The following is a 24,858-nucleotide window of genomic DNA, read 5'->3' on the forward strand; positions in this document are numbered from 1 at the left end:
TGGAGTTTCAGCTCCCTCCAAAGATTTTCTATTGAGTTCAGGTCTGGAGACTGGCTCGGCCACTCCAGGACGTTGAAATGCTTCTTATGGAGCCCCTCCTTAGTTGCCATGGCTGTGTGTTTGGGGTCATTGTCATGCTGGAGGACCCAGCCATGACCTATTTTCAGTGCTCTTACTGAGGGAAGGAGGTTGTTTGCCAAAATCTCGCAATACATGACCCCATCCATCCTCCCTTCAATACGGTGCAGTCATCCTGTCCCCTTTGCAGAAGAGCACCCCCTGAGTATGATGTTTCCACCCCCATGCTTCACGGTTGGGACGGCGTTCTTGGGGTTGTTCTCATCCTCTAAACATGGTAAGTGGAGTTGATTCCAAAAAGCTCTATTTTGGTCTCATCTGCCTCCTCTGGATCATCCAGATGGTCACTGGTGAACTTCAAACAGGCCTGGACATGTGCTGGCGTGAGAAGGGGGACCTTGCTGCCCTGCAGGATATTAAACCATGACGGCATCGTGTGTTACTAACGTAATCTTTGTGACTGGTCCCAGCTCTCTTCAGGTCATTGACCAGGTCCTCCTGTGTAGTTCTGAGCTTTCTCAGAATCATCCTTTCCCCATGAAGTGAGATCTTGCATGGAATCCCAGACCGAGGGAGATTGACAGTCATCTTGTGTTTCTTCCACTTTCTAATAATTACACCAACAGTTGTCTTCTCACTAAGCTGCTTGCCTATTGTTCCGTAGTCCATCCCAGGCTTGTGCAGGTCTACAGTTTTGTCCTTGATGTCCTTAGACAGCCCTTTGGTCTTGGCCATGGTGGACAGGTTGGAGTGTGATTGATTGAGTGTGTGCACTGGTGTCTTTTATACAGGTAAGTTTAAACAGGTGCAGTTAATACAGGTAAAGAGTGCAGAATGGAGGGCTTCTTAAAGAAAAATTAACAGTTTCTTGCTGGTTGGTAGGGGATCAAATACTTATTTCATTACTTATTTCATGCAATAAAATGCAAATCAATTATTTAAAAATCATACAATGTGATTTTCTGGATTTTTATTTATTTATTTATTTATTTAGATTCTGTCTCACAGTTGAAGTGTACCTACGATAAAAATTACAGACCTCAACATTCTTTGTAGGTGGGAAAACCTGCAAAATTGACAGTGGATCAAATACTTATTTCCTCCACTGTATATGCCTGATCATAGACGTTTATATCCAAACAATGTGAACAACAGCACATAGCTACAGATAAACTTAAAAAAACCAACAACAACAAAAAAAACAAAGGTTCCAGTATAACAGCATCTACATATAACACAACTCAACCACATTCATCTAATACATATCTACAACCCCTGGCAAAAATTATGGAATCACCAGCCTCGGAGGATGTTCATTCAGTTGTTTAATTTTGTAGAAAAAAAGCAGATCACAGACATGACACAAAACTAAAGTCATTTCAAATGGCAACTTTCTGGCTTTAAGAAACACTATAAGAAATCAAGAAAAAAAATTGTGGCAGTCAGTAACGGTTACTTTTTTAGACCAAACAGAGGGAAAAAAAATATGGAATCACTCAATTCTGAGGAAAAAATTATGGAATCATGAAAAACAAAAGAACGCCCCAACACATCACTAGTATTTTGTTGCACCACCTCTGGCTTTTATAACAGCTTGCAGTCTCTGAGGCATGAACTTAATGAGTGACAAACAGTACTCTTCATCAATCTGGCTCCAGCTTTCTCTGATTGCTGTTGCCAGATCAGCTTTACAGGTTGGAGCCTTGTCATGGACCATTTTCTTCAACTTCCACCAAAGATTTTCAATTGGATTAAGATCCGGACTATTTGCAGGCCATGACATTGACCCTATGTGTCTTTTTGCAAGGAATATTTTCACAGTTTTTGCTCTATGGCAAGATGCATTATCATCTTGAAAAATGATTTCATCATCCCCAAACATCCTTTCAATTGATGGGATAAGAAAAGTGTCCAAAATATCAACGTAAACTTGTGCATTTATTGATGATGTAATGACAGCCATCTCCCCAGTGCCTTTACCTGACATGCAGCCCCATATCATCAATGACTGTGGAAATTTACATGTTCTCTTCAGGTAGTCATCTTTATAAATCTCATTGGAAAGGCACCAAACAAAAGTTCCAGCATCATCACCTTGCCCAATGCAGATTCGAGATTCATCACTGAATATGACTTTCATCCAGTCATCCACAGTCCACAATTGCTTTTCCTTAGCCCATTGTAACCTTGTTTTTTTCTGTTTAGGTGTTAATGATGGCTTTTGTTTAGCTTTTCTGTATGTAAATCCCATTTCCTTTAGGCGGTTTCTTACAGTTCGGTCACAGACATTGATTCCAGTTTCCTCCCATTCGTTCCTCATTTGTTTTGTTGAGCATTTTTGATTTTTGAGACATATTGCTTTAAGTTTTCTGTCTTGACGCTTTGATGTCTTCCTTGGTCTACCAGTATGTTTGCCTTTAACAACCTTCCCATGTTGTTTGTATTTGGTCCAGAGTTTAGACACAGCTGACTGTGAACAACCAACATCTTTTGCAACATTGCGTGATGATTTACCCTCTTTTAAGAGTTTGATAATCCTCTCCTTTGTTTCAACTGACATCTCTCGTGTTGGAGCCATGATTCATGTCAGTCCACTTGGTTCAACAGCTCTCCAAGGTGTGATCACTTCTTTTTAGATGCAGACTAAAGAGCAGATCTGATTTTATGCAGGTGTTAGTGTTGGGGATGAAAATTTACAGGGTGATTCCATAATTTATTCTTCAGAATTGAGTGAGTCCATATTTTTTTCCCTCTGCTTGGTCTAAAAAAGTAACTGTTACTGACTGCCACAATGTTTTTTCCTGATTTCTTATAGTGTTTCTTAAAGCCAGAAAGTTGCCATTTGAAATGACTTTAGTTTTGTGTCATGTCATGTCTGTGATCTGCTTTTGTTCTACAAAATTAAACAACTGAATGAACATCCTCCGAGGCCGGTGATTCCATAATTATTGCCAGGGGTTGTAGAAAATACTATTTCTTTGTATAAATATTTTAACTGGTTGATATCTGGACATCGCTTAAGTTTCTCCTGTAAATTATTCCATTTTTAGGCCACAAATGGAGACACAGAAGCACCTCCTAGTTGTCCTAGCACCAGCAATTTTAAAATAACATGAACCCCTTAAATTATATATTCCTTCTCTCTGCGTAAAATATTCTTGAATTCTGAAAGGTAATTGTTTATTTTTTTGCTTTATGCATCAACTGAACAGTCTTAAATGAAATCATATCATAAAGTTTTAATATCATTGATTTAATAAACAACGGATTGGTATGATCCCGAAATCCTGAACTGTGAATTATTCTTAATGCTCTTTTTTATAGGATGAATAATGATTGCAATGTAGTTTTATAGTTATGATCCCAAACATTTGGATATGTATGTTTTTGGATATGTTGAATATGCGCTTTCCAGTTAATTCTATCATCAATAATCACACCTAAAAACGTATTCTCCTTGAAACAATCTGTATTTACCCCAAGTATATTTAACTGTATTTGTACATCCTGTTTAAAATTTCCAAATAACGTCATTTTAGTTTTAGACCAATTTAGTTTGTTCATGTCAAACCAGCTCTTCAATTTTATCATTTCAATTCTCAAATAAAACAATAACTGCTGCAAATTCTTTCCAGACCAAAACAGGTTTGCGTCATCAGCAATGAGAACTGCTTTAAACACATTGGAAACACATTTGGTCCCAGCACAAAGCCCTGGGGAGCCCCGCAAATGATGTCCAGATATGCAGAAAAGTAGTCTCCGATTTTAACTGCTTCTGGTTTTGCAAATAACTTTTAATAAAATTTAGAGCCACTCCTCTAATCCCATAAAGTTCCAAGTTTTGAAACAATATGTTATGACTGATTGTGTCAAAAGCCTTTCTTAAGTCAATAAATAGACCTATTACTAATTCCCTTTGGTCCACATGTTTATTGATCTATTCAATTGCATTGCACAAAGCCAAAGCAGTGGACCTTTTCTCTGTGAACCCATATTGACTGTCATCAAGCAGGTTGTGTAGTTCATTAAATCTATTTAGTCTGTTATTGTAAAACAGAAAATTGTTCAATGAAGACACAGAACTGTAATTAGTAAAAAGATGTTTGTCACCAGATTTAAATAAAAGTATCACCTTTGCCACTTTCATACCATTTGGAACAATTCCCGTTTGAAACGATTTATTAAATATATATGCTAATGGTTTAGCAATTTCTGTAATTATCTGCTTTACTAAGGTCATATGTACATCATTATGATCAGTTGACTTTTTACTTTTACATGTGCTGACTAACATAATAATTCCCCTATCATCAACCGGGCCAAGAAACATCGTATATGGATTTCTCTCAATTAATTGCTGGTTTACTTAATTACTGTTCACTACTTGGTTCATGTCATATTCATCTTTATTATTATAAGTAAAATAAGTTGGGTAATTCTTTGATTTGGGTTTATTTCTTAAAATACTATTCAGTATTTTCCATGTTTCCTTTGTGTTATTTTTATTATCGTTTCAAATTTTTCCAAAGTATGATTTTTTACAATTCCGCATAATGGTTGTTAATTTATTTTATAGTACTTATATTTAATCTCAGCTTCTCTTGATTTACTTCTAATAAACTATCTATATAACATATTACATGCCTTTTGCAGTCCCTTTGTTATCCATGGATGGCCCTTATACTTGTTATTTACACTGCAGTGTAGAACTGGACAATTTTTGTCATATATATCAAGAAATATATTTTCAAATTCAACATATGCTAAATTAGCATCGTTCTCTGTATAAATGGAATTCCATCCTTCAGTGGTAAATCATTTTTTAGGGAGGTAATAGCTTCTTCAGATTGCAAATGTTTTCGATATTGTATTGTCTCCTTCCATTTAGTATTCAAATTCAGCTCCATTGCTATAAAAAATGGTAAGTGGTCACTGATATCATTGATCGATAAACCACTTATTGTTTTGGTATTGTATCATTTGTACGAGTAAGTAAGTATTAATAAGTATATTAAATAATAATTAATATATTAATAATTAAATTAAATTAAATTAATTAATAATTAATAATTGATATATAATAATAAGTACATTATTATACTCGTAAGTATATTAATCAACAAAGTATATTACACAAAGTAGGCTGTGAAAATACCCCAGACTGTAGCCACGGAAGGCACAGCCCTGTAAATAATAATAAAATAAAATAAATAATAAAATAAATAAATAAAATTAAAATAATAAATGTCTACAGTGGTTCCATGGAGAAGGAAAAAACAGGTAGACAAGTGTGGACAGTGCACTCACTGACTTACAGAATGATGTCCAGGAGCTGTGCCTTGTCAATATTATTGACCCTGATGGATCCATAGTCCTCTCCTCCTCAGAATGACCAGTATACAGTAATCCGCTTGTATGAGCCTCCTCTCCTCAGGCGCTGGGATCCACTCAAAGTGCTCCTCAATGCACTGGAATGTCCATGTCCGTGACATTGTATGATGTCCAGCAGCAATCCGGGGGGGTGTTCTATTGATTTGATTTGATTTATTCTGCAACAACATACATGCTTTGTAAAATAAACAATGAACTATATAAAATTGCAGAGGATACCACAATAAAGCATTAAAGTTATTTACACTGTATTCCTCAATAACAATAAAATAAGAGGAAAAATCTGGATAACGCAACTTCTCAGTCATAGGACAGGTGTCATCCAAGCTGTTGACTGTACAGATACTGTAAGATTTTTCGCGCTGAAATTTTTGGTCTGTTCAAAACTCAATGCCTTGTGACTCACGCAAGGGTATAGCAACGCCCCGCGAACATCGAGCGAAAATTTGCAAAATCCCTCACAAATGTCATTTGTAAACTATCGCAGTCCGGTGAGCACCCTAACTGGTGGAGTTGCAGACTTTCCTCTGCTAACAGTATTTATCAACCACTGGGTCTCAGCTCATTAGCGAGCCATGATTTTTTCCAACCTGAACCTAATTTTAAATCTTGTACAATATTAGTAATATTTACTGTATCTTAAAATATTAATCTAATCTATGGTGGAAATTAGATGTTTTAAAAGTCATATAAAACTTATAAATAACTACTAAAATGATAAATAAACCATATGTGATTGGTTCAACTTTAAAATTCATCTACTTGACACCTACTTATGTAGGTGTAGTGACCTAGGAAGTAGGTCACTACATCAAAGCTGATGAGGATATATGGCTGAATGTTTAGACTTTTACATTTTTAATTGTGCTAGTTCAATTAGGAGCATGATTATTTTTAATAAGTTTTAAAAAAATTCAGTTTGTAAAGGCTGACTGCAGATATGAGCATGTGGATGCATTTGTCCCCTCTGTGACCCTTCTTGGAATAAGACAGTACAGGAAATGAATGAATAAATGAATGAATGAATCTGTAAAGATTGTGGTAATGGTCAAAGGTCAAATCTGTGTTTTATGCTGAAATCAGTGAGACTACGCACGTACATTTAAGTCACACCTGGTGTGCTTCTCATGCAGGCGGTGCATAAACTTTAGCACTGTTAACGTGCTATAATATAAAATCAAGACTCGTGCAGCACATCTGGTGTGAAACAACCTTTAGATCCTGAATGCTGATATTTGAGCCTGATTGCTCAACTTTCTTTGTTACTGACATGTGACCTTAATCCTGATCTTTGTTCCTGCTCACTCATCTTTTATTTCTGATCTCTTGATCCAAATTGTTGACCTGTAATCCTGATCACTGATCTTTGATTCTGTTTGCTGGCCTTTGATCCTGATTTTTGATTCTGATTACTGACCTTTGATCCTGATCACTGATCATTTATATTGTTTACTGACTTTTTAAACCTGAACCTGATTGCTGGTCTTAGGTCCTGCTTGATCATCTGTGATTGCTAAGTTTAGGTCATGATTGCAAAACACTGAGTCTGATCTTTGATCTTGATCACTTTGATCCTGAATGATGATGTTTGGATATTAGATCCTTGCCCATGTGGCTGTGTTTTCACTTCCATCTGTCTTTCATGTTAAACTAGCAATCAGCCCCTTGATCCTGATATTTTAATCCTGTAATCAAGATGAAAGGTGAGGTAAGGATCAAACAATCATGATCAAAGCTCAATGGCAAGTTCCACCCCTTGATTTGCATATGTAGTGAAATGTAATCAACTCTTCAAACCTGACCTTAACAACAAATTGAATAGAAATCTGTTCGTAACCTTCATGATATGATAAAGCTGTCTGACAATCAAACAGATGAGCCAAAAACTGCAAAACTCACCTTGATGGTGTTCAGGGAGGAAATATTTGGCCAATATTGTTCCGAACTCAGAAAACAAAAAGGTAATATCACAAAAAATTACATCAAGATCACAAGCCGACAGTGTAATTCAACATTTAACCCGAAATCCTCTGAATTACTATTTTCAGAAAAAAATGAGCAATTTTTTTTCTGTTTGCACATTACTGTCTGCGGCCACGTTGTATTTATTTTATTTTAGTCTTTGACAGGCTTTATTGCCTCACATGTGCTATACATAAAGTGTAAGTGTGTTTGTGGATGAGAAAGTTTGTGTGAGGGTGAACGGGTTTTTGGGTCCTGTGCCAGAGGCTGCGTGGGTGTTTATGGAAGCTTCACAACAAGCCAAAGCGGAAACGTTTGACATTTGATTCCCCAGCCAATCAGAGACCTGTGTCATTGTCTGGGTCTGGTTTGAATAAGGGGGTGGACTGCAGTATATATTGACCCTGAATACTGAGGAAAGGAACTGCAGGAGCCACCAAAGAAAGGACAGCATCTGATCATCAAGTCCACAGAGACGCACTGACTCCAAGGCATCATGAAGACTCTGACTCTGCTCGCCATCTGCGCTCTCCTGTCGGTGTGCTGGTCCATGGGAGGTATGGTCATGTTTGTCTCCTGATCACTTTGTGTGGAATGCATGCAAAAAACTGTACCTAATCTCTTTTCTGTGATCAGCCGTGGAACCCGAGGTTATTGTGGACTCTGACGCCGACGTGGCTGCTGAAGCTGCACCTGCTGACCCCTCCACCACCTCTGACTCAGACTCAGCACCAGCCTCTGAATCCGATTCAGCTGCATCCTCCGAATCTGATTCAGCTGCTTCTTCTGAATCCGATTCAGCCGCCTCCGACTCTGATTCTGGCTCAGACTCTTCGTCATCTGAATCCTCTGAATCAGCCGAGTCCGACGCTGCTGACTCTTCAGCATCCGACTCTGCTTCTGATTCCAGCTCATCTTCTTCCTCCTCCTCTTCATCTTCATCTGAGTCAGCCAGTGCTGAAGGTATGCTGTTATTTAAAGGGGTCACATTCTACCAAATTACATTTTGCTAACTTCTTACAATTAAATATAGTCAAGGTTTCTTGTTAAACATCCTCAAATTGCCACAATTCTACATTTATGCGTAGAGACACTCCCTGCTCTAAGCAAACTTTAGGTGTGAAACGGCTCATTTTAGTCTTTTGTAATGTATGTCACATCTACACATCTGCCCAAACGAGCCAGTTTGCATGCAACCTGTGAGGGGGAGCTGTTAATAGACACTCCAAGGGGGCGTGGCATACAGCAGCTCCTTTCCATTTAAAGTGACAGGCACAGAAAAAGGTCACTTTTCAAAAATGTCAAAATGGATGTTTGAACCATGACATGTTTCAGAACGGGCACAGAATGTGACCCTGTTAAGACAGAATGACAGATTAAATAAAATTTATGGTCTGTGCACGCTTGCTGACATGCATCTGTGATCTGTCCACCTCAGAAGCTTCTCACGTCGTCATGAAGAGAGACCTGGCCGCTGCCCTCCTTAGGAGGAGAAGAGCTGCAGGAGAACTCACCCCTCTCCAGCTGGAACGGTAGAGTCTTTTTCTTCATATTTGTCAATGCAAAAACGTAAAGCTTCTGTTAGTAATAACACTGTGTGAATTTCTCTGCAGCCTCAGAGAGGTGTGTGAGCCGAACCTGGCGTGTGACGAGCTGGCCGACACCGAGGGCATCGTCGCAGCGTACACAAAATTCTACGGCCCCGTCCCGTTCTAAGACAATTACAGACTGTTTCAAAGACTTCACAAAATGCTTTAATGCAGAAAAAAAAAAAAAATGTTGAATCATTTTTTTTAGGCATAACTCCAACTGACACAAGTTGCATGAAAAGCCTCTTCATTCATTCATTCATTCCCAGAGAGGCACATGGATACACAAGCCTGCACAAATGTAAATTATTCTCCACATATAATGGTGCTACGAGTGCAACTGTATTGTATGATAATGTATAAATAGTTTTATATGCTTTATTCTGACTACAGCAGTAGCAGCGGTTTTAAAGAGATAGTTTTAGTAGTACTGTAATCATGACAGCGGTAGTGTACAGTGTGTGAAATTCACATCAGCTATCTGTAATGACTGTAACCACAGATTGCCTCTCGATTTCAAAATAAATTATTTTTTGTTGTTGAAAATGTCACATTTCTTTCAAATGGCCCCAAAATAAATCTGACTTGTAACAGTGTAACTAGGTTTGGAAATAAGTTTGGACGTGTTGCATTATAGGATCAAAGTGTGGTAGACAAGCAGAGCATCATCGTCATCAAACACCAGTTAGGTGTTGCTGCCTGTCTAGAAGGCCCTCCATTCTACCTGGTCATCGTTTTGGGCAGTACTCTTGGCGTTGCCCAGTGACAGCCGTCTAACATCAATAACATCCCTGATCCATCCACCTCTTCCTTGGTCTTCCTCTGGGTGTCATTGCCATAGGTCTCCAGAGAGCACAGAGCAATAAAACTATAATGTCTTGGGTGGGGTTCAGAAATCACAAATCATCGTCAAAAATGGCGATTAACCATCAAGATGAGTGGCAAGGATAAAAGTTTGGCAAAGATCAAAGTCAACAGGATCAAAGGCAAGTGGCAAAATCTGGACCAGAATTTCAGGTTAGCATTCAGAATCGGCTTCCGATTCATTTCATTGGCTCCACAGTTGAACAGCAGTTAGCATGGTTGCCTCAGTGCAATAAGGACGTGAATTTGGCTTCAATACCTGTCTGTATTGGTTTCATCAAAGCACTTTGATTTCTTCCTACCATCAAAACATACACATTAGATTCAGGAGTTGATGGCAGCAGTTTCTTTAAAAACATTCACCCAGTTCAAGACCCCATGAAGGTAGAGACTGGTGTGGTGCTGAGGTGCCATCCTTGTAAGGATCTGGGAACATGAAATTGAGTCTACACTCTCTAGTCTGATCTGATCAATCACAATCCAAAAATCAGTTGCAGTTGGATTTCTATTTCCATTGTCATATGTGGGAAAATTTATTAAACAATTTAGATTTATTATTTTAGGCTATGGAAGAAGCCACAAACACCTAGATGTGATGGAACACCAAAAGCGTGAAACATGTTGATAACTGAAATTTAGACTTGCAGTTCTTGGGCAAGTTATATTCCTAAGGATTCATTTTATTGTTGAATATATGCAATGCTCTCAGTCCGTTCAAAGTGTTAATAAATCTCAAACCTGAATGTTTTTACCAAGGAAAACTAAGTTTTGCATTCTGAGGGGATCATTTACAGTGGGTAAATTAAGTATTGAACACGTCACCCTTTTTTCTCAGTAAATACATTTCTAGAGGTGCTACTGACATGAAATCTTCACATCAGTAACAACCTAAGTAATCCATCCATCCAAAGAACCCAAAACCAATAAGTAACCACAGCCTTCCAAATGCTGTTCAAAGAGGTGTATTATTTTCCCTCACTGTAAATCTCACATTTAAAAAATCCCACACGATCTTATTTGAGTTTAAGTCAGGTGAGGAAGCGGGCCATATTATCATTTTGCCATTCTTGAGACCTTTGCTGGGTAATAAGTAGTGGAGTACATGGATGCAAAGGCAGATCCAGGATTTTGTAAAGGGGGGGGAGCATGGGTTTGCGAATGAGAAAGATATGAATATGTTTTTTTAATTAATCTGAACTTGTATTGTACAATCTTGAATGTGATGCTATGACATTATTTGGAAAATTAACAGAAAACATTTGAAATGTCTGTAGATAAAAAGTATATGATAAAAAGTGAACAGCTGTGCTACACTTTGCTGAATCATGGTCTGGTATAAATGTGTGGCCTTGACCAAAATGATTGAGATTCAGTAAAAATGTTTATCATATACCTATAAATGATACGCCAATATGACTGGATAAAACACTAAAGAATAAATAGCAATACACCCTTTTTGCGGACGGGTAATACTTTTCATACCACCCAAGTAAAACCCATAAAATGAATGTCGCCTTGGTAATCAGCCAATCCGGACAGCGGAGTGGCGCCACGATGAAGAGGCGCGGTCAGAGGAACTGCGAAATACTGGTGAGTCACTATTAATTTCTTACGTGATCGTTAAAATTAAATTTGTTAGTTCTAAAAGCCATCATAATTATTTATAGGAAAATGTTCTATTTTTTTCTACTAAGGTTTGAACTTTGAGTGTTTGCACAGGAGAGAAAAGTGAGAAAATGTTAATGCCTGTTTGAGAAAAGTGTATAAAGTGTGTATTGAGGGGTTTTACAGCCTTAAAACATCTATAATAATTGTAAAAAATAACGCTGACTACTTCGCGGATTTTGCCTATTGTGGGTTATTTTTAGAATGTAACTCCCGCGATAAATGACGGACCACTGTATATGATAAAATCGTTATCAAGTTGTTCACCAATGAATATGGCTTTTTACACCCTTCAGAAAACCATACAACATTTATCATTTATAGGTATATGATAAAATCATTATCAAGTTGTTTACCAATGAATATGGCTTTTTACACCCTTCAGAAAACCATACAACATTTATCATTTATAGGTATATGATAAAATCATTATCAAGTTGTTTACCAATGAATATGGCTTTTTACACCCTTCAGAAAACCATACAACATTTATCATTTATAGGTATATGATAAAATCCTTATCAAGTTGTTTTACCAATGAATATGGCTTTTTTTCACCCTTCAGAAAACCATACAACATTGATCATTTATAGGTATATGATAAAAATCCTTATCAAGTTGTTTACCAATGAATATGGTTTTTTACACCCTTCAGAAAACCATGCAACATTTATCATTTATAGGTATATGATAAAATCCTTATCAAGTTGTTTTACCAATGAATATGGTTTTTTACACCCTTTAGAAAACCATACAACATTTATCATTTATAGGTATATGATAAAATCCTTATCAAGTTGTTTTACCAATGAATATGTTTTTTTACACCCTTCAGAAAACCATACAACATTTATCATTTATAGGCAAAAGTAAGTCCCTTCAGCTGCTCCCTCGTTTTGCACGCGGGGTCGCCACAGCAAATCCAAGGTGGATCTGCATGTTGAATTGGCACAGGTTTTACGCCGGATGCCCTTCCTGACGCAACACCACATTACATGGAGAAATGTGGCAGGGGTGGGATTTGAACCCGGAACCTTCTGAACTGAAACCAAGCGCATTAACCACCACCCCTACGTATTTATCATCATTTATCAATATGCATTTATCATTTATAGGTATATGATATAATCGTTATCAAGTTGTTTTACCAATGAATATGGCTTTTTACACCCTTCAGAAAACCATACAATATTTATCATTTATAGGTATATTCGGCCTCAGGGTGTATGGTTTTCTGAAGGGTGTATAAAGCCATATTCATTGGTGACCAACTTGATAACTAACATTGCCAGGGTAATTCCAGAACCTGCCTACGTACATGTGCCACTTTGGTGGACATGTGAGACGTAGGAGAAGGCGAACCCAATGACCTTGACCTTTTTCAAAACAAACCCATTCACATATCTAGTTTGTTAGAAGTTAGTCAAAGGACCTGGGAGGAGTCGGAGATTTCTCAAATTATAGTACACATGATTTGAAACATTTCTGTTTATTACTTCAGTGCCGTCATTCCTGTAACTGTTTCTTTGCCACATATACATATAAACACAGTAAATGTCAAAGTCGTGTTAATCTCAGAATCTTTTGTTCTATTGTTATCCCATTTTCACCCTCTTTTTCAAGGTTATCATTTGTCTCTGCTTGTAGTTTCTCAGGCTGCACTGATTCTTTGCAATGATGCTCATCAGCAGCAACCAGGCAACAGCATTTGGCAGTAATCCCACCAATCAGTCTGTCCCAGGGGGCCAGCGAACGGGTCCAGGGGGGCAGGAAGTCCCAGGAGTGCAGCGCTGCAGGCAGACACTCTGGGTTTTTTTTCTGCAACAAGTTGATCACCATTATGAGCGTCGTCATGACAATGAGCAGAGTTCCCACACTGACCAGGACCTGCCAGCCGGCCAGCGTCAAGCTGAAGATAATTAGGGGCAACAGGAAGAAGCAACCGACGATGTAGACCACAGCAAACCAGCGGTAAGTGGCTGTGGTGTTTCCCAAACCTTTAGCCAGCCAGATAGGAACGCGGGTAAAAGGGATCGGATACCACAAAATGATGCCAGAGATGTTGAACATGAAGTGAACAAGTGCAATCTGGAAAAATCGTGACCAAACATCAGTGTCATTAATGACATTAGAAAATAAGTCAGCTGTTTTGATTATTCAAAATGAGAGGTGAAAAGGTCACTTCATCTGCCTTCAATTCCACATTCATTTACAATAATACTAATATTTTCACCTGCCTCCATCCCGTTTGTCTAGCTAGCATGTGTTTCATGCAGTATTACATTACATTCCTTACCTGTGGGTGCAGCAGGTTGATAAATAATAGTATTTGAAGTATCTATATCATGAGACATTATTTATCTGTAACAGTTCTAATGCACTATAATGGTTCATTCTACTTAGATTGGTTTTATTATAGTTGTAGTAAATACAGAAAATGTGTGGTCTTAAATAAGAGTGAGGTGGCATACAATTTCTGCCAAAAGTATGCATTATTATTTGTGTGAATTGCTAACCTGTAAAGCATTAGCCAGTGTTTCTCCAGGACTACCCATAGCAGCCACGACAGCTGTGGTGGTTGTGCCAATATTTGATCCCAGTGACAAAGGGTACGCACGCTCTATGCTGATGACACCAATACCTATTCAACAAACACACCAATTTAAATACAAAACTCAAGTTAAAACTTGTACTTTCCGAGAGTTTTCCCCCCCAAATATCCTTCCACTTTCCACTGACGATTTTAATAAAAAAAACCAAAACAAATCAGAGCAATGTTATAAATATGGGTTTCAGCAGAAATATGGATGGATGGATGGATGGATGATCTGATGTATGTTGGTCTAACAGATGGACAGTTGGATGGATGGTCTATCTCACCAACAAGTGGAGTGATAGCAGATGTAAACACAGAACTGCTCTGGACAATGAAGGTCATCCCAGCACCCACTAAAATGGCAACGTAACCTGTGATCCAGCCAAGTGGAAATGGGAAATCTGCACACGTGCACACAAACATGCATACATGCAGACAAAGCACAGATATTAGCATGGAGAACGTGGCCTAATATTCAGTTTATTGCACTTGAATGTGTGATACGTAGATCTCTGACCTGTGTTGAGGGTTTTCTTGATGACTGCTGCCACCTGTCCCTTCAGCATGGAGTTGAGCAGCTTGACTATGAGGACGAGACAGGAGCAGAGCACCAGCAGAGAAAGGAGAAGCAGGATCAAACCCGCCTCCAGGTCAGACAGAGACACATCCACAAAGAGATGCTTACCTGAAGACACACGGAGACACAACTGAAGTTTCTACATTCAAATCAGAAATGACAAAATATCCATACAAGCAGGTGTTTTTATTATCACCTAGACTTTTTAGTAAAGATAAGAGGGATCAATACATGAGAGGATCATTGAATGAACGAATAAATGAAAACATAATTAAAAGCACGAGAGTGACCTTCAGCCTAGTTTTTTTTTTCTTATTATGAGAGGGTTATTCATTTATTATTTCTCTAGCGTTTTTATATCTTGATAGCTCACCTTTGGTTTTGATTTCTGACTTTTGAGCCTGATCCAGTTTTTGATCACTTAATGTTAGATTGCTCATCTTTGATCCTCATCATCTAGCATTTGGTCCTGATTAGTTACCATTTATCCTGGCCATCTTTTATCCTGATCTTTGATTTGGAGTTCTGATCATGAGTGCTGATTTTATTTTTATTATTATTATTCAAGTCACTCATATTTGGTGTTGAACTCAAATCCTGATGGCTGAATTTTTATCCTCAGCTTTGATCTTGATCTCTTTTTTTTTATCTTTGAACCTCATTGAGGTTATATTTTGTTATTCGTCTATTTTTGTCCAAAATCAAAGACAAGATCCATTGCTCCATGAAAGTCGTGTCTAAGATCTTTGATCTCTGATCAGGAATAATAGGGCAATCCTGATGTTTGATCCTGAAGACTAAACTAATTAGCAATCTTGTTTACAGAATCAAAGGAATCAAGCGTTCAAAAAGGAAAAAAAATCCACTTGTTAATCTGGAACTGCACAAAAATTGAATGAACTCTTCCTTGACTGAATGTTTACCTCAAATTTAATTTGAAATCCATTCATGTCCTTTTGAAATATCCTACTAATAAACAACAATGCAACAGCAATAAAAACACAACCACTTTGGCAGAGGTAATAAATTAATTTATCTCACAAGCTTGTGTCAAAAAAAAAAAAAAAAAAAAAAAAAAATATATATATATATATATATATATATATATTTGCAGTTATTCCAGCAATCACTGGGCAAGACACAGAGTAAACCCTGAACAGGACATTAGTCTATCGCAGGACTTAAGCCGATCATGTGATCAAATTATTACAATGATAACATATAAATTAAAATACTCTAACAAAGCACAAAAATAAAATAAAAAATTGCCATACATTTCTGGATGTTGTATGTCTCCGAAATGTTCTTCATTGTGAACGTGAGGTTGCCTTCAACCCAGCAGAAAGTCAAAGAGCTGCAGTTCTCTGGACCAGGTACTGTAACGTTAACTGAGGTCTGAAACATAGTGACAGTTTTAAAAGAAATGTTTAACTCTTTTCTGACGTTATCTGTAGAATATTTGACAATTACTTTACATGATTTGGCCTTACTGTGTTAGTGAAGGACTGGCACCATATCTTGATGAGACTCTTATTTCTAGCTTCTGGATCTCCAATGGCAACCCCACTGATGACAGACTCATCCAACTGACACAGAGAGTCAGACAGAGATGGGAATTTAATACAGACCAAAAAAAAAAAAAAATCTATAAAAAAAATACAGTACCAGGACGTACTGCACACTGTGAGAAGACAACACAACAAGCCAAACACATCAACTTCTCAAAAGGAAACACCACATCTCATCTTCTGCTATGTGCAACTGAAAACCACTTTCATCCCCTGCTGGCCAAGGGCCCGAGGGGATTATGTTGTGGTGATTTCCATCTGTCTGTCCCAAAAAGGGTATAAGCGTTCTGAAATCAACTCCTCTCACACTTTCAGGACAAATTTCTGTAAACTTGGTACACATCCTTGTTATAGGTTGGTAATACTCATATTATCATATTGTTCAAGTTGAGCCCATTTTATCAGAGTTATGGCCTTGAGTAACAAATATAGACTCTGTCAGTTTCATGAGTGTGTTCCTGCATTCTGAAATCAGCTCCTCTCACACTTTTAGGAGGGATTTCTGGAAACTTGGTACAAGTCCTTGTTATAGGTCGGTAATACTCATTATCATATCCTTCAAGTTGAGCCCATTTGACCAGAGTTATGGCCTTGAGTAACAAATCTAGACTCTGTCAGTTTCATGAGTGTGTTCCTGCATTCTGAAATCAAATCCTCTCACACTTTCAGGACAAATTTCTGTAAACTTGGTACACATCCTTGTTATAGGTTAGTAATACTCATATTATCATATCGTTCAAATTGGGCCCATTTTATCAGAGTTATGGCTTTGAGTCACAATTCTAGACTGTCAGTTTCATGAGTGGGTTCCTGCATTCTGAAATCAAATCCTTTCACACTTTCAGGACAAATTTCTGGAAACTTTGTACACATCCTTGTTATAGTTTGGTAATACTCATATTATCATATCGTTCAAGTTGGGCCCATTTTACCAGAGTTATGGCCCTTGATTTGCAAATCTAGACACTGCCAATTTCATGAGTTGGTGCCTACATACATAAAACTTGATACAAAGTCAGAATGTAGCAAATACTTGTTCCAAAGCAGCATTTACCAGTGGGTGATAGTGTCTCAGTGCACTCTTGTTACTTTTGACTGCTCTATGTTTGCACCATGATAAAAAAAACAAACAAACAAAAAACCTGACATTAGCTCCTGCATCTACATGTCTCCATATCACCATCAATATTGAACTTGTCTCACATTTTCAGTAGTCATGCTTACAATCAGACAACGTGACAGATGTCACCTCCTTGTTGACGTCACAGTGTTATGGGACAGCCTACCTGGATGACTGACTCGGTGAGGACATCAGTGATTACGTTTAAGAGATCTGGAGCCTCTCCCTGCTGAATGTTAAAGGAGTCAATGATGAACTTGGTGATCCTGTACAAATAACCCGTGGCCACCTCCAGAGGCAGCAGCACCAGCACAGAAAGCCAGTTGAAGAAGTCGTGCACTGTGGCTCCTGCAAAAGCCCTGAAAGCATTGTGGAAGGTTGCAGCATGTTAATACGCAATCAGTAAAATATCTACAACTACTCCAAGGGTGTCAGTTGATCATTTTTGCATAAAAAAAATATCATAAATCATACCATAATTTGAGAAACATTTTACTGTCAAGGCCAAGGTCAAGGTCATTGGGGTTAAATGTCAAAATTTATGTTTTCACTCTAATTTGCACCAACCTGACCCATATAAATATATCTTCTGAAATTGCCCCTGTGAGGTTAAATTTGTTGAAGCTCAATGGGTCAAGGTCATTGCGGTCAAAGTTCAAAAGTTCAGTTTTTCACTCCAATTTGTCCCTGACATGGCACACATGCGGAGCTGACTTCCAGAATAGCGCAGCAATGTCAAATTTTCCAAAGGTCAATCATTTTGGCCTATTTAGACCTTTGGACCAAGGTTATGTCTGACTGTCTGTTGCCCTACTCCTCCTTGGTCATTTTACTGATTTCTACCAAATTTGTTATGTTGGTGAAGATTAACCCCAAACTTTACAATAAGAATTAATTTTGGCAATGGTCAAGGTCAAGGAATGTAATTTTCAACAAACAGACAAGCAGACATGACCTCTATATGTGTGCTACATTTGGTGGACATCAGAGAGAAAAATATAAAAATAAAATAAATAAATACATAACCTTTTATCTCAATAACTTTGACCTTTGCAAAAAAAACAAAACAAAACAAAAGCTTTACGGTCAGTTCTTGGGTCGACCATCACCCACATAACAAGTTTGGTGGAAAGTTTCCAGAGAACCTTGGAGGAATCTGTGAAAAGACCGACCAATAGACACACAAACGTCTCTCAAATTTCAGTATAGCCCTGGTCAGACCAAATAATGAATGATGAATAATGAGCCACGTAGCATGATTTCTTTGTTCGAGTTGAGGTATTCAAGAAACGTTGGAAAATAGTGGCTCTTAGAAGCAGATTATTTGGCTAACGAGGCTCATCTCTGAGCGTGACGCTAATTTTGTAAAGTTCAAAATTTAGCAAAAATAGCATGGGGCGATTTGTGTCCGAGGTACTATGAGGAGAAACGAGGATGTTAGAGGCATGTTAGTGGTGAGTACGAGGCTGTTAGAAGTCCATTATCCGAGTACCTGGCGGCTACGAGGACAGGATAGGTTACATGCAACAGAGCAGGTTCCACTCTGAGAAAGCCCTTGTAGCCTTTTTAACATCTGTGTCCTGCAATTCCTTCAGAAGAACATCATATATATGTGGCTCATTATTCAAATAATCACTGAAATGTCTGGCAAATCCATATGTGGCTCATTATTCATGGCTTTATTATTGGGTCTAACCAAGGCTTTAGTTGCGTTTGTGCTCCTGATGTTGTGTTTCTCTAAAATTGCTGCAGTGCTTCCCTGTCCATAATGTTCTCGCAGGTTGTGGACAATAGAACCCCCCCCCCCCACCCCCCGATACTTTACAGTCAACAAAACAAATCAAAGGAAACAGACACACCAACAGTTCAGTTTGATTGATTTATCTCTGCTCTCTTCCACAGCATGTCTTTTTCCTGGTTCTCTCCCTCAGCCCCAACCAGTCCCAGCAGAAGACTGCCCCTCCCTGAGCCTGGTTCTGCTGGAGGTTTCTTCCTGTTAAAAGGGAGTTTTTCCTTCCCACTGTCGCCAAGTGCTTGCTCACAGGGGGTCGTTTTGACCGTTGGGGTTTTTCCGTAATTATTGTATGGCTTTGCCTTACAATATAAAGCGCCTTGGGGCAACTGTTTGTTGTGATTTGGCGCTATATAAATAAAATTGATTTGATTTGATTTAGTTTTAGGGCACAATGATTACCTGCGAAAGGTACTGCGGTCACCTGCCTGCATCATGGCAACGAGAGTATTGGTAACGGAGGTGCCAATATTGGTGCCCATAATAACAGGAACTGCCAGCTGGACTGATAGCACTGCCAAGGCATACACACACACCATCATCATCATGAATGCTAATGTGCGACATTTGTGTGTGTGCATGGGTGAGCAGTGTCCTGCACTCACATCCAGAGGAGACCATGCTGACAACAATAGAGGAGGACGTGGACGAGCTCTGGACCAGCAAGGTCACTAGGACACCGATGACCAGACCGGCCAGGGGGTTGGACAAAACTGTGTCATCATGAACGATATCACCTGCTGTTTTACCTGCACAACAGAGAGCAAACGGGCTGTGCGCTTTTTCAGAAACTGTATTTGCATGATCACACTGGTGTTTTGTAGCATCATTTCCTACGCATGAGAGGAGACATGCCATGTGTAATTTGCTTACCTCCAACTAGTTGGAAGGCTGAGCTGATGACATTGAGGGAGCAGATGAAAATGAACAGAAAACCCAGCAGGAGGATAAGCTTCATTGCTGACAGCACAACTGTCAGCATTTTCTCTCGACGGTCCAAACCTGAGACAGAAAAAGGAAAACCAAAAACAGACAGAGGGTCAAGTAGCTGGACTCAACTGATCATTTATTATTCATATTTATGCCGCTGAGGTGATTTTGTTCCCAGCTGTTTGTCTGCTAGTAGAATTTTGAGGAAAAAAATTAATTTCATCCATTTTGGAATAAGACTGTAACATAACAAAATGTGTAAGAAGTGTAGCGCTGTGAATATTTTCCGGATGCTCAGTATCTCAAAAGGACTAAACAGATTTCATTTCAATTTGGTCTGGAGACAGATCTTGGGCCAAGGAAGAAATTGTTAAATTTTGGTGTAACTCTGGATCAAAGTACAGATCTTGAATTTAATTATTTTATTTTATCTTTGAGTTTTGCTCTTTGATCATTATTCCTTTGGTCATTTTGTTTCTTTGATCCAAACCCAGCATTTGATCCTTGATCTTTGAGCTTTTGTTCCTTTGATCCTGGACCTGCATTTGATTCATGATAGCTAAACTTATGTTCCTTACATCCAGAACCTCCAGAATCTTGATTTTTGAGCTTTTCTTCCTTTCATCCAATCTCAACATTTGAACCTTGATCTTTGAGCTTCTGTTCCATTGATTCTGACCCTGCATTTTAACTTTGATTTTTGAGGGGGAGGGGGTTTCCCCTTTGATACTGACTCTGCATTATTTTGTTTCTATAATCCAAACCCAGTATTTGATCCTTGATCTGTGAGCTTTTGTTTCTTTGATCTCAACTTTGTATTTGATTTGAGATCTGTGAGCATTTATTCCTTTGATCCAAACCCTGTATTTGGTCCTTGATATCTGAGCTTCTGTTCATTTGATCCTTACTATGCATATGATCCTTGATCTTTGACCTTTGTTCCTGATCCTGCCTTTGATATTTCATCATGACTCCTTTGATCCTGATCAAAGATGTAACTTGCCATGATTGTTGCTCTTTGACCTTTTATCCAAATTCCTTGTATTCTGATCCTGTCTATTGGTTACTGGGCAGTACGTAAATGTATCTCAGCAAAAAATAATAAGGAAAAAAAAACCTTGACTAAATGTAATTGAGTGAGTCAGAGGAACCAAGGAGCTAGACCTAACAGCAAGATGGGTAGATGGTGATGAAATCATAACCTCCTTTAAGACGTTCAAAACTCAGTGACCAGGCACAAGTGCATAATATGACATGTTAAAGGCAGATCAAAACTGACTTGTTGCCATGTGACCCCTTTAGGGCCTTACAAGTCTTTACCTGACCAGGAGATCCCTCTGCCCTTGAGTTCTGGCAGGTCCCACAGGTTGACCTCCACAAGCTCCTGCTCTGTTAAACCCACGCTGGAATGTGCCGGACTGCCTTTAGGTAGGAAACAGTTGTGCATACGTGTCATATTCATGCAATTCTATAAGAGGTGTAGCTGTAGATTTCTGTTTGTACCCCACAGAGTATAAAAGTACCTTCACTTTGCTTTCTCTTCCTCTCACTGCAATTGTGGTGAAGAGCCATTGGCTGAAATAAACGTCAGATCTGTAGGGTTGTACTCCAAATCATCTATTGTAGAAAAAGATTTTATTTGTCAGTCTAGAAATTACACAGATTAAAAACATACATTTTTAACGGACATTTGGAAGTTGTATGGGGGGGCTGATTTTTCCAATTAAATACTCTGTAAATACATTAGACTCATGCTAAAATTATACTGTACGAGTATAAACACTACTGATGACAGTAATGATGAAAGTATCTGTTATGTAGCTGACATTTCTGAGTACATTGTCTTTAATGGTCAGTTGGCTACAGGTCAACACTCAGTCACAGGAGAAGGTATTGATTATATATCGTCACTCGGCTTCGCTGCAGTAAAATTCCATTTACACATCATCTGCACAGATGAAACAAAAACCACATGCAATATAATCTAATAACTTAATACTGTTACAATATGTTGATTAGGAATTATAACATTGTTATGTCTGTTAGCCAGTTCTTTTTCCTTTCAATGAAGTATAGTTTATTGTTATTGTTGAAAGATCTTATTTCACTATTTCAAAAATTCACCAGCAGATTTCTTTTGTCATTGCAACAGTGTTCTATATTACAGTCACATTAATAAATGGTCTGTAAGTTATTCAAACATCCAGTGCTACAGTATCTTTATATATACAGTAAGAATTGTACATCCAAAGCAATGCATTTTATTATGTCATTTATGAGAACACACAACTTTAAGACATTATGTATTACATTTAATTATAGGTTGCTTCCTTATAACGCTACATCACAATATTGTAACTGAATATGCATAAAGACTTATCTTTTATGATTACAGTCAACAGAAAATATGAATTTCAAATACCAAAAATAAAAGAAGGAATCATTAATACCATTTAAAACAGCAACAACAACAACATTATGGCCTGGGCCACATTCCATCCCTTCTCCAGTCTAGTGAACCATCCCTGTCTGAAAATATGCTCTTCAGATCCGGATCATTATCTGGAGCGGAACCAAAGTACAGCTGAGGATAGACAGTCATAGAGTTCTAAGCCTCCATCTTTCTTACTGATCTTGGGCTTTGATCCTGATTGCTCAGTTGTGTTCCTGATTAATGACCTGTAATGCAGATCATTGATCCTGACCACCTTTCTTTGGTCCTACTGATTGATTATAATCACTCTTGTTTCATCCAATTGTTGATCCTGATCTCTAATTTTGAATCCTACTCTTTGATATTGATCACTCTTTGACCATGCTGTTTGATCCTGATCACTCAGCTTTGATCCCAGTCTTTGATCCGAATCACTCACCTAAGATCCTACTGTTTGAGTCTCATCCATCATCTTAGATCCTAGTGCCACTGCTGGATCTTGATCATTAATATTTGATCCTGTCAGATCCCGAGGATATATGTTTGCTTCCACTTTTGCTTACAATCACACAGCTTTGATGTTGTCTTTGATCCTGACCACCTTTCTTTGGTCCTACTGATTGATTATACTCACTCATGTTTCATCCTATTATTGATCCTGATCTTTAATTTTGAATCCTACTCTTTGATATTGATCACTCTTTGACCATGCTGTTTGATCCTGATCACTCAGCTTTGATCCCGGTCTTTGATCCAGATCACTCATCTTAGATCCTACTGTTTGAGTCTCATCCATCATCTTAGGTCGTAGTGGCACTGTTGGACCTTGATCATTCATCTTTGATCCTACTGTCTGATCCTAAGGATGTATGTTTGCTTCGACTTTTGATTACTTTTGGGGAGGTGATGGTCTAGTGGTTAAGGTGTTGGGCTTGAGACCAGAAGATCCTCGGTTCAAATCCCCGCCTGACTGGAAAATCACTAAGGACCCTTGGGCAAGGTGTGTAGTGAGCACCATGTATGGCAGCACCCTGACATCGGGGTGAATGTGAGGCATAATTGTAAAGCGCTTTGAGCGTCTGATGCAGATGGAAAAGCGCTATATAAATGCAGTCCATTTACCATTACAATTACAGAGATTTGATGTTGCCTTTGATCCTTACTGCTGATCTTTGACCCTGTCTTTTGATCCTGATAGCAGAACTTCTGTTGTGTGGCTGGGGTGCCTGGCTGGCTTTTGTTTCTGTCTTCTGTCTTTCCTTCCAGGTGGCATGCGTTCAGGACTGAGTGGCTGATGTGTGGCTGAGTTATCAGGACCTCACCCTGATCACCTGAGGCTTGTCATGTGCAGCTCGTCAGGACTCACAGCTGTGGTGCATCTGTATGGATTGGGGCATGGTTGCATTTAAGTCTGGAGTACACAGTGTGTATTTGCCAGAGACTCGACCTTGTGACCAGACGGGTGAGATCGACGTTTGGAGAACCATCTCATCATTATGGACGCAGAGACCGTACCAGGTTTGATGCCATGGTCTGTGAAAGAGGAGGGGGTGAGGTCTCACGCTCGTCAGCACACTTCCTGAGGTACTTTAGGTTTTGTGACTAACATGAGTACAGTCAGTAGATGTGGTGTCCCTCACACCTTATTATATTGAGCTGTTATGTTAGTCGTTTAATCAGCTTCCACTGCAGTGGAGAATTGAACTGGGTGTTCCATGCCTGCAGGGTGGGAAGCTGATTGGTGATTAAGCCAGGAAGTGTTTGCTGATTATGTACACCTTTGAGTGGTCTCTCTGTGTGGAGTGGTGGACTCACATTATGGTTTCTTCTTTCACAGACTCGGTTGGTCGCGGCCACCTGGGGGGTGTCGGCGGGGTCCTTGGGTCCGAACTGTTCTGGCTCCGGACCGTTTGTGCTGCTGGGAGTGCACCGTTTTTCCACCTCGCCAGACCGCGCACTTATTTGTTATTAATTGAGCACTCACTGTTATGTCATTAAATTCTGTTATCCTTTGAACCATGCTCTGTTTCCTTTATGCTGGGTCCTACGTCAAACGCTGGTCGGTTCTCCGCCCGCGTCCGACACATAACAGTAGTCTCTGGCCAATACATCACGGACCCAGCGGTAGCAGAGGCGGTACTGTGCCGGGAAGGCGGCAGCAGACGTCAGAAGTTATCCGGATCAGTTGCGGGTGCTCTCCGCCCGGATGGTGCGTGTCGGAGAACCGATTATTGAATAGTGATTTGAGCTCTCTTGCAGCCGTGTTCCTGTGGTGTTGCCTTATCTGTGGGT

The 24,858-nt window shown here is 38.9% G+C and overlaps 2 protein-coding genes across 2 annotated transcripts; one reads left to right on the forward strand and one right to left on the reverse strand.

The window, feature by feature from the left end:
• The first annotated feature begins 7,805 nt into the window (after nt 1–7,805).
• bglapl (bone gamma-carboxyglutamate (gla) protein, like) lies at nt 7,806–9,562 on the forward strand. The gene is made up of 4 exons (XM_034188172.1): nt 7,806–7,988; nt 8,068–8,394; nt 8,870–8,963; nt 9,045–9,562. Exons 1-4 carry the CDS (start codon nt 7,928–7,930, stop codon nt 9,145–9,147), a joined length of 585 nt encoding a protein of 194 aa, XP_034044063.1. The 5' UTR covers nt 7,806–7,927; the 3' UTR covers nt 9,148–9,562.
• Nucleotides 9,563–13,106: 3,544 nt separating this feature from the next.
• LOC117526617 (sodium-dependent phosphate transport protein 2B-like) lies at nt 13,107–20,686 on the reverse strand. Its single transcript, XM_034188672.1, has 11 exons — nt 20,623–20,686; nt 20,076–20,204; nt 19,808–19,951; nt 19,605–19,716; nt 17,577–17,769; nt 16,213–16,308; nt 15,997–16,117; nt 14,663–14,830; nt 14,430–14,546; nt 14,066–14,190; nt 13,107–13,637 (listed from the first exon to the last, which is right to left on the reverse strand). The coding sequence occupies exons 1-11, from the start codon at nt 20,684–20,686 to the stop codon at nt 13,107–13,109; spliced, it is 1,800 nt and encodes a 599-aa protein (XP_034044563.1).
• Between the last annotated feature and the right edge of the window lie 4,172 nt (nt 20,687–24,858).

Source organism: Thalassophryne amazonica, chromosome 15, assembly GCF_902500255.1.
Source record: "Thalassophryne amazonica chromosome 15, fThaAma1.1, whole genome shotgun sequence".
Taxonomy (NCBI): domain Eukaryota; kingdom Metazoa; phylum Chordata; class Actinopteri; order Batrachoidiformes; family Batrachoididae; genus Thalassophryne; species Thalassophryne amazonica.

Excerpts from the sequence above, each read along its gene's own strand:
- bglapl (XM_034188172.1), top strand. The coding sequence starts at position 7,928 with ATGAAGACTCTGACTCTGCTCGCCATCTGCGCTCTCCTGTCGGTGTGC. Across the intron at positions 8,395-8,869 it reads TGAGTCAGCCAGTGCTGAAG|AAGCTTCTCACGTCGTCATG; the intron begins GTATGCTGTTAT and ends TGTCCACCTCAG. Across the intron at positions 8,964-9,044 it reads ACCCCTCTCCAGCTGGAACG|CCTCAGAGAGGTGTGTGAGC; the intron begins GTAGAGTCTTTT and ends ATTTCTCTGCAG.
- LOC117526617 (XM_034188672.1), bottom strand. The coding sequence starts at position 20,686 with ATGAATCAAATGCAGGTCCAGGATCAAAGGAACAAAAGCTCAAAGATC. Across the intron at positions 17,770-19,604 it reads GACCGCAGTACCTTTCGCAG|GGCTTTTGCAGGAGCCACAG; the intron begins GTAATCATTGTG and ends CAATGCTTTCAG. Across the intron at positions 14,547-14,662 it reads CAAGAAAACCCTCAACACAG|ATTTCCCATTTCCACTTGGC; the intron begins GTCAGAGATCTA and ends GCACGTGTGCAG.